The sequence below is a fragment of the Lethenteron reissneri genome, chromosome 22, assembly GCF_015708825.2.
Source record: "Lethenteron reissneri isolate LAM-NWPU_2019-01 chromosome 22, ASM1570882v1, whole genome shotgun sequence".
Classification (NCBI taxonomy): domain Eukaryota; kingdom Metazoa; phylum Chordata; class Hyperoartia; order Petromyzontiformes; family Petromyzontidae; genus Lethenteron; species Lethenteron reissneri.
The window spans coordinates 12183336-12196786 of NC_083800.1; the positions used below are offsets into that span (position 1 = coordinate 12183336).

Consider the following 13451-nt stretch of genomic DNA (forward strand, 5'->3'; position numbering starts at 1 on the left):
ACTGCGCGAGGTTGTGCTTTATTTTGCGCGCAGTTGCACTTTACTGTGCTCAGTCAGTATTAGCCACCGAGGTCGTGACGGGGGTTGTTTTTTTTTCTATTCCCGTTGTTCTATACTTCCGGACCGTTCCTGTTCTGTTGTCATGTGCATTGATGCCCACTTGATCGAGGGCGCTACGAGCACGTAAAATAAAGACTGACCGAGTGGTTTGTGCACAATGAGCGTGCGCGCTTGTGTGCAGAAGTGGAGAGCGGTAAGCGTAGCGGTTAGCGCGCTGCACTACGAACCCGGCGACCCGAGTTCGATTCCCGCTCCCGGCCACCAACACCGGTGACGATTATCTGAACTGGTATTGGGGCCTCCCCTAGGTTGACTCAGCCTCAAACGAGTACCTGGTGCGACAAAGGCGGCCGGGCATGGTGTTGGCCACTCACCCCCTCATGAAGGTCGACACAGCACACAGGCGCTCGCAAATAGCACTTGCCCAAACAGTCTGTGAAGGCTACATGGGAGATGATCTTTGTCTTTGTGTGTGCAGGTATGAATCCGCGTGCGCATCCACGCACCATTTGTGGAGAGCAGGAACTGGGCCGCATTCTGCTGCGGCAGCCACCGGATCTTGTTGATCTTCTCCTCGATCTCCAAGCTCTTCAAGTAGTCGAACTCGGGCTCGTGGCTCTGGAAGGTGCTGTAGACGTTGTACTCTCCGCGGTGCTGCGGCTGGTTTTTGCTCTGCGGGGAACCGGCGGTCGTTACATTTTAATATTCGCTTCTCGCCTTTGCGTTCAAGCGAGGAATTGTTTGCAGCCTTTCATCCCCGGGTGTCACCGTTTTAGTGAATGTAATATTCTCCATTTTTTTTTTACTTGTCAGGGAAATGTTTCTACTTTCTCATTTTAATTAATGTTTTCTTATTTAGCGACACGACATTTTGTCATGAACTTTGAAAAATGTCAAGAATCGTTTTGGGAGCGGCAGAGATGAGCAGGCTGAAAGCACTTTCCCGCTGTTGCCATTAACAGTCTTGTCGCAGGGAAAAAGATGCAATTCATCAAACCGGTGAATACTCAAATACTTTAATAAGCAAATGGTGTGGGCGAGGTGGACAATCATGGGGAGCGCAGAAGAGTTTACTTCTATCTGGAGCCAACATCTGCCATATCAATGTTCTGCTTTCATTGGTTTATTTCGTATTTCCTGCTAGGAGCAGTGAAAATGTGTATTCAGATTATTTTTTTTCCCCTTTGCTTTCAAGAGGTGGGTAAGCTGACATCAAATATATTAATTGGAGGCCAGAGCATTACAAAGAACAGTTTAAACACAAAACATGAGTACAGTATTTAAGCAACCAATGCTCCTACTCACCATTCAATAAAAGCTTTATATCTTAATTTTTAGGAAAACGTAACCACTATAATTTTTTACATTAAAGAAGTCAGGATTAAGTTTTTTTTTATTAGGCATTCTGCCTAAAATATTTAAAACTATTCTTTGGGTCTTTCGGGGAGAAAAATTCTACGCGACCACGGGGAGAACATGTAAACTCCAAATATACAAGTGTCAGAGTCGAGATGGAACCTACGACCTCCTGCATACCAGGAGAGGGAGGTAACATCTCGCCACCACGGCACCCCTGGAAAAAATATGTCGCTAAATAAAAAAAAAATTGTCCAGGCCAGAGCTTGGCAGGACCAGATCCTCCACTGCTCCGTTCACCAGCCCAGCCTAGTCTCCCCCAGTGCCATGAACATTTTCCAGATCAGTGATCGAGCAATTGGGGAGGTTATAAAAGGAATCAGATGTGAAGGTGCTGGGCCAGCCCAGCCCACGGAAAGCCAAAATCGTACCTCCAATTAGCCCGGTTTGCGACATACGGTGCGAAAGAAGTTCAACACACATACAAAGGGAATTATTAACAATGCTGGGCAGGCCCAGGGCTGAAAGATTTGTGTCGTATAATTGTAATTACAATGGTAGTGGGTAGGCTTTAGGCTTGGTGATAGCAAAGAACACCAACGGCTTAGCAGGTAGAAAATGATCTTTTTGCCTAATCCACCCAATCTGGCAGAGGCCACCTAAAGATCTGATAGCGTGCAACGGGTGAATGCAATTCACACCAAAATTGCACTTTTGTGACCCAATGTGACCCCTGTCAGGCTCATTCAGAGGACGGAGGAAAGGATTGAGTGGAGTGTGACAGACGTGGAAGGACTGTAAAAGACCGAGCATATTGCCAGGATTGAGTCTACATGAGCGAATCGGCACGAACTTTAGCCGGGCACAATCGCGGCCCATTAAACAACGATACCATCAGTTGGCTAACGCTAGAGCCAAATTTTGGTTCACCTTACCGTTGGCACACTCCAAATCTCACACATCAATCAGCTCCGGAGCCAGTGGCCATGACGGTGGGCAACAAAAGCACAGCAAACGGGGTCACATCTCTGGCTTCCCCTCCAACTGACTTCTCAATTACTTGATTGAACCAGTCATTAAACTAATGACTTGCAACGTTAAATGTTTCATTATTCTCAGACGTTAAGCAGGTGGTGATGTCAAGTTAACTATAAAACCTGCAGAATTATTGCCCTTGACGACAGGAGTTTAGGACGTCAAGATGGCAAGCTGCCTGGGGCTACTCGCGAGAACGAGGAGAGTGCGCCGGGAGGAGGAGAAGCCCACTTCTTGTTGCACCCTAGGATGAGTGCATTCACCCTCGCTGGTACAAGCGCGTTGGATCCTGGAGCAAAAGTAGGGCTGCCATGCATTTTCTATTAACTTGGAACAACGGAGGTGCCTGTTGAACCTGTCGACTATTAGCTGCAACACTGCCTGCACGCTCCATTCTCCTGGGAAACCAGATGTGCGTTGCTCCGCTAGTACGTTGATAAAGATCTGCCCAACGTACGTACAAGGGCCTGCTTCCTTTCCCTGGCCTCTTCTCCAACTGCCTCTTGACGGCGCCCGATCTCAATTCCCGGTGGTGTCTCGGTTTGCTCCGGCGCAACGTTGGGACTTCGTCATGGCGCCAGAGGTCCCCGGGCCCTCGTAAGCTCTCGAGGAGACCCGGGGATAGCGCGCGGCATCGAGGCCCAGGCCAACAACGGGCCCCCTCGGTCGTCGGGTGTCCACCACCCACCACCAGCCGAGAGCCTCACGGTCGCTTGGGAATTGATGCACGACAGTTTAAACTTCATGGCGTTTCGTTAAAAGGTGGATCAGGATGGACGCAGGTCTCGGTTCCTTCACAGATGGCCTCTCATGGTGAGGTAGCAGCACTATGAAGGAAGTCAACTGCTGCCATCGTATGGGAGGGGTTCAGCATCACGGTGGCGAGATGTTAACCACCTTGCCTAGCATGCAGGTCGTGGGTTCGATCCCGACCCTAAAGCTCTCCCCGTGGTCGCGTGGATTTATTTTCCTCCGGGTTCTCTGGTTTTTCCCTCCACATTGAGAAACATGCGTCTAGATTATTTAGATTATTTGGCTGCTATAAATTTCCGCAAAAGCCACTGCGTTGTATGTACGTATGTATGTTGAACTTCTTTTGCAACGTGCGTAGCCAACCATGCCAATCGGAGGCGCCGGGGAAAGGACAAGCAACTAAAAATACAAAAAAATGGAAGCTGAGCTATCAATTGTGGCCACGACGCTTCTGGGCCTTAGCTGGTAAAATAAAACCAGCTTATAGTTTTTATTTTATAGCTCTGCCAAAGGGTGCTACATATCATCCACTGCCATGACAGCCGCAATGGGAAAACGTAAGTCGGACGAAAGCGTAAACAAGCGTTGGCCCGCTGTGTTTGTTAATTTCGCGCGTGCGCGAGCGGCCTCTCACCTCCTGTTCTCGCTGGAAGATCACGACGCGGCCACCCTTGTCTCCCGTCGCAAGGAGATCTCCCGTGTGGTTGAACTCTACTGTGGAGATTATGTCCGCTGTGGGCCACACAACACGGGAAGCAGAAAAACAAACACAGCACCGTCACACCTGTGCACAGTCACATGAACACCCCTCGCCCCTCCTCCCCCCACAAAGACAAAGATCCCCCCTATAGCCTTAACAGACTGTCAAGGCAAGTGCTGTTAGCGAGCACCTATGAAGGCTGGAACAAGCACACGAGGGGGTGGGTGGCCAGCACCACGCCCTGCCGCCTTTTTCTCCCTGGTGTTGATGTCTACACATCGCACCAGGTACTCATTTGAGACCGAGTCGACCTCGGGGAGGCCCAGGACTGGTGCCGATAATCGCCATTGGTGTTGGCCGTGAGTGGAAATCAAATTCAGGTCGCTGGGTTCGAAGCGCAGCGTAGCGCTAACCACTACACTACCCCGCACTCACACTCACTCGCTCACCCACCCATTCACTCTCTCCACAAGCCACACGCCACACGTTCCACTGAAATATCAAACTGAGATTACGTACAATTGCCATCAATATCATCACGAGACAGGTTATATAGCCTACTGGCAGAGTGCACTCACTCATGCAGCTGGCACAGATGACAGTTCTCACTGCTGAATGGGAACCTATATGGAAAATCAACAAAGTGTGCGATCTGATAGAACAAATAATATTTGAGGCCCCATGGCATGATTCCTCCGAGTTGGTTATTGTGTATTCCTGTCACAGCCCGAGTTAGAGGTGATGAAAATGAGCCACGATTTTGCAGAAACAAAAAACTTAAGAGCTTGGCCGAAATAAATACAATAAAAAAGGATTTTCCTCGAAAAAATAAACAAATCAAGGATCTTAATTTGACCAAACACCAAGCAAAGCCATCAAAGTACTTTACATCTTAAAATGAAAGGGTTACAGTAACTTAAAGCTGTCGTGACTGCAGGAATTCAAATTATTGGGTATTTCGTTAGTCACGTAGATAGGTTCAAAGAAAATAACAAAAAACGACAACGTTTCGATCGCAACACAAACAGTCGTCTTCAGGAAAAGGGGCGTTTAGCTTCCAAGGCAAACTGTTTATAAGGGTTTGAAATGGGCATAGCCCAAATGTCAGCAGCCAATGATAATGCAGGCGGTGGGCAGCCAACCCGACGGTGGTTGGTTTTCCACCAATCAAAGGGCTGCCAGGTGAAAATTAGCATGCTAATGAGAAATTAGCATGTTAACGGGAGATCGCAGATCCGCAACGCACGGGTCGGCGCGCGAAGAGGCTGTGTTAGTGTGAATCCTGTGAAAGCGCAAGTTTGAACTGGGCGTAAAGCACAACTAACATCGGAAGGTGGTACACGATGGGAACATCACAGCCAATTATGACTTAAATTGGTTGATAACGTCCTTCCAGTCATTGCTGAGTTTGTACCCATCTTCATGGTTTAAATTGTCTGTATCTATATATATGGATGGTTTCATGAACGAATCTTTGTTGATAGCCAGTGGGCTTGCAAAGTACCTTCGTCTTGAAGAAATCAATTTCGTGTGTGCCCACTGCATTAAAACAATGATCAGCCACAGCTGAGGTATTGGTCCTACCGTGTTTCAGATCTGCCTTATGTTCACGAACACGGTCCGAGACATGTCGCTTAGTTTCCCCAATGTAACTACTGCCGCAGACACAGCTTAGTTTGTAGACGCCGGGGTATGTGTCTGCGGCAGTGACTTTACCGAAAGACCCAAAGAGTATGAAGACAAAGAAATATTACAATAACGTTTCACAGTGATGTCATTCAACTCTTCATGATAGGATTCAGAACTGTCGAAAGCATTCCACGCCCGTTTTGGGCTTTCCCAGTCGTTATCAACGTGGTCACGGTGCCTCCCGAGGAGCTTTGTCCTCCACACCGCCATCGTGAGTGACAGAAATCCGTGTCGTGTATTTAACGTTTGCGTTGTTCATGACGGGTATCCAGTGCAAGCGGGCGCCGCACATGTGGCAGTCAGCCCGCAACAGATGCCGGCGAACACCGAGACGACAGCCCTTTGAGGTCGAAAACCCAGAGGCATTTCAAACAATGCATCTTAATTGCCCATTTAAGATGTTGTCAAGCCGCATACAGAGCAGGGGGATTTCATGTAACACGATTTGTTGTTGCTGTTGATTCTTTTCAAGCAGTCAGAATGCAAGCGCCACACTGCCACTGGATTAACGCAGGCACACGCAAGCGCAGCGGACAATCCTTCCTGTTTAATTGACAACGCGGGTTCACATCCAAGTGACTCGCACGCCCAATGGCATTGGTGGCAGCGGCGACGGCAGCACTCGGCGTTCGCCACGAAGTGGCGGTGGATGCTGTCGCGGTGCTAGCGCCAGGCAAGGTGAATTATCGAGCCCTGCGATTCGGGAGGCAAGAAGCTCGCCAAGACTGAGATCGCAGAGGGCCAGGCCAGAGGCGGGTGCCGTGGGTTTTTTCAGGTGATGCGAGAGACCAGCAAATGTGTTAATTTGAGCGTTCTATTGTCGTCATAACAAAAACTGGAAAGTGTCACAAAACTCTATAGACTGAAATAAACAAGGAGGAATGAATAAGGGCGTTGAGAATGGAATATAAAAATTATACACATGCCACTTTATTTGTAGCCGTCCGAATTAAATAATTTTGCGATGGTACATTAGTTTCTAAAGCGCCCCGCTCTAAAATATATTTGAAAGATAAATTAACCGTACTATAAATATTTATTATGAATAACAATGATAAAAGAGAAAAGCTTCAACAATAAAATCTGACCGTAATGTCATCTGCCGATTTCATAAATGATCAATCGATTAACTTGGGAACGTATATAGCTGCACCGTGGTTTTTTTCTGCAAATATTTTGGTCAAGATTGAACAAGTTGTTGCGAATCACGCTCTAAAGGTTGACATAAAAGCAGTGTTTTGTTTCGTGCACTGCACCGGCAGCGGCCTCCATTCGGTGCTCGGCTCAAAATAGAAAATGTCAGCAAATAGAAAGCAGGTTTCCCTACGAGGCTGACATTTAAAATCTACATCATGAAAATTCTTCATTTCTACGCTGTGATGCGGCCAGTTGTTATTTTTATTTTTCAAATATCGCAAAATGTTTTTTTCTATTTGCATAGGTGACCTTTGCGGCAAATAGAATGATATAGGTTTTTTTTCAGTATTAAAAAAAGTTGACAACTGTTACAATTATCTTGAGGATATGAATGCCAATTTTTTTCCCGAACATTTAAAATACCAACTTTGTTCTTGACGGTTTGACAGAAAGATGTAAAAAAAAACACACACCCATTATAGAAGTGTAAGATCGCTGAAAGTAATTTCACAAAAACATTCCAGAGAAAGATACTTTTTCAGTTACGGCACTGTCAAACGATGACGAGACACAGTGACAAAGTGCCTCTTTGCAGAGCATGACCAAGGCCGTCTGGTGGTGCCGGGTTGAAACGGCCGGTTGCAGTAACACCACCAAGCGGGTCAATGGCTGTCACCTTTCAGGTGGGTGAGCAGTGACTGCCTTCACGCGGTCCACTATTAAGTGACTCTAAACTCCAAAGCGAACTCACGTCGTCACGTCGGCCGAACAGCAAATTCGTTGCAATATTTCAGATCTGTTCCGAAAAGCGATGCTCTGCCGACAGTTTCCCAAATGAACATCTACAACTTCCACCACGTGCACTACGAACACTGCTTATAACCTAAAATATATTGCAGAAGAAAAAATTAATAATTCTCAATGTTACATTTTTAAAGATGGCCATTTTCGTGGCTCTGCTCTGAACATTCCCTCTACCCCACCCTCACTCACCCCCCCGCCCCTTGCGATGAGACAGCCAGGTCTGGTACCCAAGCACGGCTGGGAGGAATCGGGCTGCTGCAGCGCCAGGCCTGGAGGGGTGGAGCGCTCGCCATCAATCAGCCCGGCGGCAGATGCCATCACGGAGGCACTGGCAACAAAAAAAATCGGTCTGCTCCGTCCACAAATTGCGCCTCTCTCATGGCGCCTGCTTTTACGACTCCGCGCGGAAATGGGAACATCGCGATGATTGAAAGCGAGTTCCAAGCGCAGAACCCGGAGGTTCAACCCCATCTGCTATTCTCCAGGGAGCCAAAGCACAGCACACAGCATGTCTCTCTTACTTGTACAACTTTGCACCTATTACAGCTATACAGCCCACAAGCAGAGCCTTGCGTCCCGGGAAAACCATGAGACAATTCCCCGCGGCGGTACGGTGTTGGAGAAATATGGTGGATGCAAACTTAAAAAAAGGAAAAAAAATGTCTCCATATCAACACAACGATTGTACGTGTGATTTTACCATCTCCCAATCAAATTTCACTTTAAAGATCAAATGACCAATCAGTATTTACGATCTATTAATACGGTCAAACTAGATCAGTTAATCCAAGGTGCATTTTGTTTTAATTGAGCAACAGCTGCCACCACTCGTATGCATGTAGCCTTGGGACCAGGTTGAATGTGCAGATGGACGCACGCCATCACCTCACAAACACCGCAGGGTACAGCAAAACTCGCAAATTCCTGTCCTCTGCTCCGGAGTGTGCGAGCGATAAGTTCGACTACAGTGCACGTGTTCACGAAAATCTCTAAGTTTACTTTACGTCAAATAACAACTGTCGTACAAGCGCTTTGTTTTGCACACGCATATGACCGAGACAGCTTTTGCATACCTATAGCATTGTTCATACTGCTCGTTCTGCGCACGTGTAGTTGGTAAAACATTCTCATTGCATTATGTCCATGAGGCTCTGCTTGCAGTAAAGTGGAAAGGTGAAGACAGAGAGAGAGAGAGAGATTTCATGCTGATATGTATCCTCGACATTGGAGCCAAACCTTCGCATTGTTTCAACGCAACTCAATCAACAGAGAATTAGTTGAATGAACGGAGATTGCTGGGATTAAGATGCTCATAAGGGTGGTGGTGCGCAAGAGTGAGACATTTAAGAAAGGCGCAAATAAATGTTACATACACAACAATTACAATTCCCATGTAAATCTGGCTCATTTCAAGGAAGGCTGCCATTCAGAACGATCCATCATCCCTGCCAATCGCACAAATGGAAAAGTGTTAAAGGGCCCATCGTGGGGACTAACGTTTTCAATTATTAATACAAACAGCTCCTCCAACGCACGAGGAAAAATGATTAAGAAAGCAAATCAATAAATCTATTGCCAAGTCTGCATATGAAACCCCACACAGCATATGACGCTACTTGATTTCATAGCTGCGAAGTGCTTAGGTGACCAAGCGATCCAACGCCGCGAGGCGATGCACACGCGTACGAGGTAGGAATCGCGTGCACAAACACACGCAACGTATACACCAGCGTGCAACCAAATCACACAAATACGAGACGAAAACGTCATGTGCTTGATTGAAGGTGCAGAGGCGATGCTGCTCTACGACGCTGGGATATTGTGCTGGGATGCCCACTGCCCTTTGCTGAATGCGTGCGTGCGTCCTGCGTCACTGTCACGGGTACGGCATCGCGTCCTCCATCTTGTTTAAAACGGAACGGCAGACTTTTTGCGCAAATTGGAAAGATTCTTTTCTTGGTTCAGCATGACAAAAAAAACACCGCGAGCTGCACGACCGTTGCAACAATCTGTCAAGGCCGAGCGCGACCCACTCGCGCACTTATGCACGGAGCGAGACATGGAGATGTACTGACAAAAATAACGAAAGGGGGGTGGTGGCGGGAGGGCGCACGGGTTACTCGCCCCCTGTCAGAAGATGGGTTTACACTCCAACCCCCCCCACCTCGACCACTCCTCGTGGATTATCTAGCCCCCACCCCCAAGACGAGCGGAGGAGCCTGGGGTGCGGAGACGTCGTCAACACGATGTGTGGCATCACGGAAAGGACGCACGCTTCGCGAGAAACCCGAGGGGTGCGGGCGTGCGAGGAGGTCTGCAGGAAAAGGAAGGCAACAGAACGGCGGGTTCTCTGCTTTCTTCGGTGGATATCGATTACTCTCGCTAACTGTACATGAAAAGATCTGCGAGAAAAACAACATTCAAAATACGCCTGTAAGTGTTAATAGAATAGGGACTACGTGTATGTGTATGTATGAATGTGGAGCAGTAGTGTAGCGGTTAGCGCGCTGCGCTATGAACCCGGCGACCTGGGTTCGATTCCCATTCACGGCCAACACCAGTGATGATTATCTGAACCGGTCCTGGGTCTCCCCTAGGTCGACTCAGCCTCAAATGAGTACCTGGTGCGGTGTGTAAACATCACCACTGGGGAGATAAAGGCGGTCCGGCATGGTGCTGGCCACCCACCCCCTCGTGTACCGTTCCGGCCTTCATAGGTGCTCGCTAACAGCACTTGCCCCTACAGTCTGTTAAGGCTATACGGGCGATCTTTGTCTTTTTTAAGTATGAAAACAAAGATTCCCCCGTGTGGCCTTAACATACTTTTTGGTGAAAGTCCTGTTAGAGAGAACCTGTGAAGGCCGGCACGGCACACGAGGGGGTGGATGTCCAGCACCACGCCCGACCGCCTTTGCTTCCCTAGTGGTGATGTTTACACATCGCACCAGGTACTCATTTGAGGTCGAGTCTACCTACGGGAGGGTCCTGGACCTGGTCCAGATTATCGTCACTGGTGTGGGTCGCGAGCGGAATTGAACTCGGGTCGTCAGTTTCATAGCCCAGCGTGCTAACCGTGGACACTGTATATACACACCAACAATGTGTATTCAAGCTGCATTCAGAACACTGCTGTTGGTCCACCCTCCACTCCACAACAACGCTTTACTGAAATCTTTATCTGCAAAGTTGTAACCGGCACAAATATTTTTTTCTTATGAATATGAATTATTCACGGACTTTGAAAAATATCCCACTGTCCTTGGGACATGCATTACTGCCTATGTATGAAATATAATCGAAAAGCTTGCTATAGAAATGTGGTTGGTCTGAACTCTTGATCTATTCCTGTTTTACCTCGGAAGGAGCTGCATGAAGAGCGAGCTCACAGCCACGGGAAGCATTTGCGTCAAGTGGCACTGCAGGTAGTGGGGACGCCTTCTCAAAGAGTACATCTGCACTGTGTGCAATTTCACTGTCGTCATTAACAACAACAAAAGCAAAATGGCAAAATTGTCAGCGACTACATTTTACTTGTACGGATACGAACGGCGGCTATTTAAACGGACCTCCAAAAGGGTAAATTTTCCATCACTCCACATCAGCTCTCTGTGGACGGGAACGGCGATTAGTGAGAGCAAATCGCGTTCACTCGCTCTGCAGACTCTCAACCCTAAGCGAGCCCCCCCCCCTCCGAACACGATGTCTCGGAAAGTGGACGCGCCCAAGTGCAGTAATTGGTCTGCCTGGGATTGCTGGGTAAAGGGTGTCAAAGCCCTGGGGCTTGGCTCCGTGGCAGGGGTTGGGTTGGGGCGGAGTTGGCGGTGCAACCCGAGGCCACACAGGGCGTTGTTTATTTAGAGGTTTGCAGCAGTTGATGGGTTTCGGGCCTGCAGAGAGACCAAGCTGGGTGCGTAGGAGAGCAAAACAAAATTTCACCTTTACAATGCACGCTCATGCAGAAAACTACTTACAGTACTTTAATGCGATTTGAAATATTGACACAATGTAGCAGTCTCCAAAATGTTATTATTTCACACAATTCACAGTGTGATGTTTGGTCCATTACTTTAAAAATGTTTGAATTGTAGGAGGAAACTGGATTACAGAGAAAGCACACACACATGTACACTCAGAATCCACATCCAGCCTGTGGCTACTGATAACAATGCTTGTATTGGTTCTGCCCAATAACATCCATTCATACGTGGCACAAGAATTTGCAAGTGAGGATCCCACTGCAGCGTTCTATGATGAGTGCGAAGAGCACAACACTTGCACGAGTCTGTACCACCGTAGGTTTTAAATACAAGTCGTAGGGCCTCCCCTCCAAAGCACAGATCATCTTCGTTGGAAGGTCCCGAGCAAGTAGTGGAAATTACACATTCCAGCGACGAGGTCGGTATATCTATTGGACAACCACTGCGATCATCCCTGAGACTGACGCTCATTACCGCACCTCCAATTAGCTCCGTTGGCGACGTAAGGTGCGAAATAAGTTCAACATACATACGTACGTCACAGCCTTCAATCAATCAAACTTAATTTCTATAGCACTATTCGTGCAAAAAATGCAACAATGCTTTACAGGCATGAACAACAAAAGTGAAATTGTAGGCAAAATAAAATCACGTTGTTACAGATTTCTAGCAAAAACATAATAAAAATAACACATCAAAAAATCCTAATTGAAAGCAAGTTAACAAAAGTTAGTTTTTAGACGTATTCTAAAAGTGCTTAATGATTCTGAAGCCCTCAGATCCCCTGGCAAGCTGTTCCACAGGCGAGGGCTGTAAAAACTTCATTGGGGAGAATAAAAAGCCCACAAAGTATGAATTGCCCCCTTTTGATAGACGACACCCATCTGGAGGACGCTTCTGCGTCCGCCTCGTGTCGCGGAGGACCAGTGGGTACCGGAGTCCCCTAAGCTCGAGCGCTAAAAGGGGCAACGGAAGGGTCAAGACGAGACGTGAAGCAAAGTGCTCTCAGATGCCAGGGCATTTAAGCAAGCGCCCTCCAAACGCGCATCCCCAACCTCGCACCGTATTAGTACCATCCCTCATCATTTCCGGAGTGCATCTGCTCACGGCAACAATCTACGACGATAACAATATCCACGGCAGACCAGACACGCGCGGCGGTATTATGCCACATCTGCTGCAAGCGTGACCTTGCAACAACGGCAAGCTTGGGGCTGGCGCCATCTGCTCGCCATTTCCCAGCGACCCGCTCGCGACGGGCGCTCGCCACGACTCACCGGAGGCGGCGCACATTCAGGAGTCAGTAAAAAATTTATTCCCAAGCACAAGAGCGACGGCCGCACTGGAATAAAAAAAAATCGATTCTGAACGCAGCCATCGATTCGAGAAATCCAGGTTTCTTTAAGGCTGGTGCACCTCCGATCAGCACGGTTGGGTACGTACGATGCGAAAGTTCAATATATATATGTACATATGGCACAGAGGGTGGTCACGATCAGCACGGTTGGCTACGTACGGTGCCAAAGAAGTTCAACATATGGCGCAGAGGGTGGTCAACAACGTCTTTATATCGAGACATTAAAATGTACGCAAAAGGGATATATATTTTTTTAAATAACACTGGCGAGTGTTGGGGCAGTCCTCATGTATCCGCCGGTCGTCCCAAGCGAGCGTTGGACAATTACACATCCTTACGGCTACCGCTGCCCGTCCGCACTAATTGGTGTCGCGTCGCCACGTGACGCTCCCTTCACTGCCCCTCTGGGACAAACGCTGGGGAGTGAGCCGAGCTGAGCCGACCCTGACCGAGATTTGAACCCATTTCATCACAGCTGGGAACAACTGTTGATTTGCCAAACAGGCAATCTGAAATTAATACTGTATACACCGATGACCAAATCAGCCGGAATCTACCCGATCTTATCAGCTGTAGGGAGCTA

General features: G+C 48.0%; 1 protein-coding gene across 3 annotated transcripts in view; it reads right to left on the minus strand.

Moving 5' to 3' along the window:
- LOC133345642 (serine/threonine-protein phosphatase 2A 55 kDa regulatory subunit B alpha isoform) overlaps window positions 1-13451 on the minus strand; it is a 218024-nt gene that overhangs the window by 45941 nt on the left and 158632 nt on the right. For all 3 annotated transcript variants that reach the window (XM_061556587.1, XM_061556586.1, XM_061556589.1), the window contains 2 exons: window positions 3839-3936; window positions 567-732 (listed from right to left, as the gene is read on the minus strand). In XM_061556587.1, the coding sequence (XP_061412571.1) occupies window positions 567-732; window positions 3839-3936 (264 nt within the window). The remainder of the gene's footprint in view (window positions 1-566; window positions 733-3838; window positions 3937-13451) is intronic.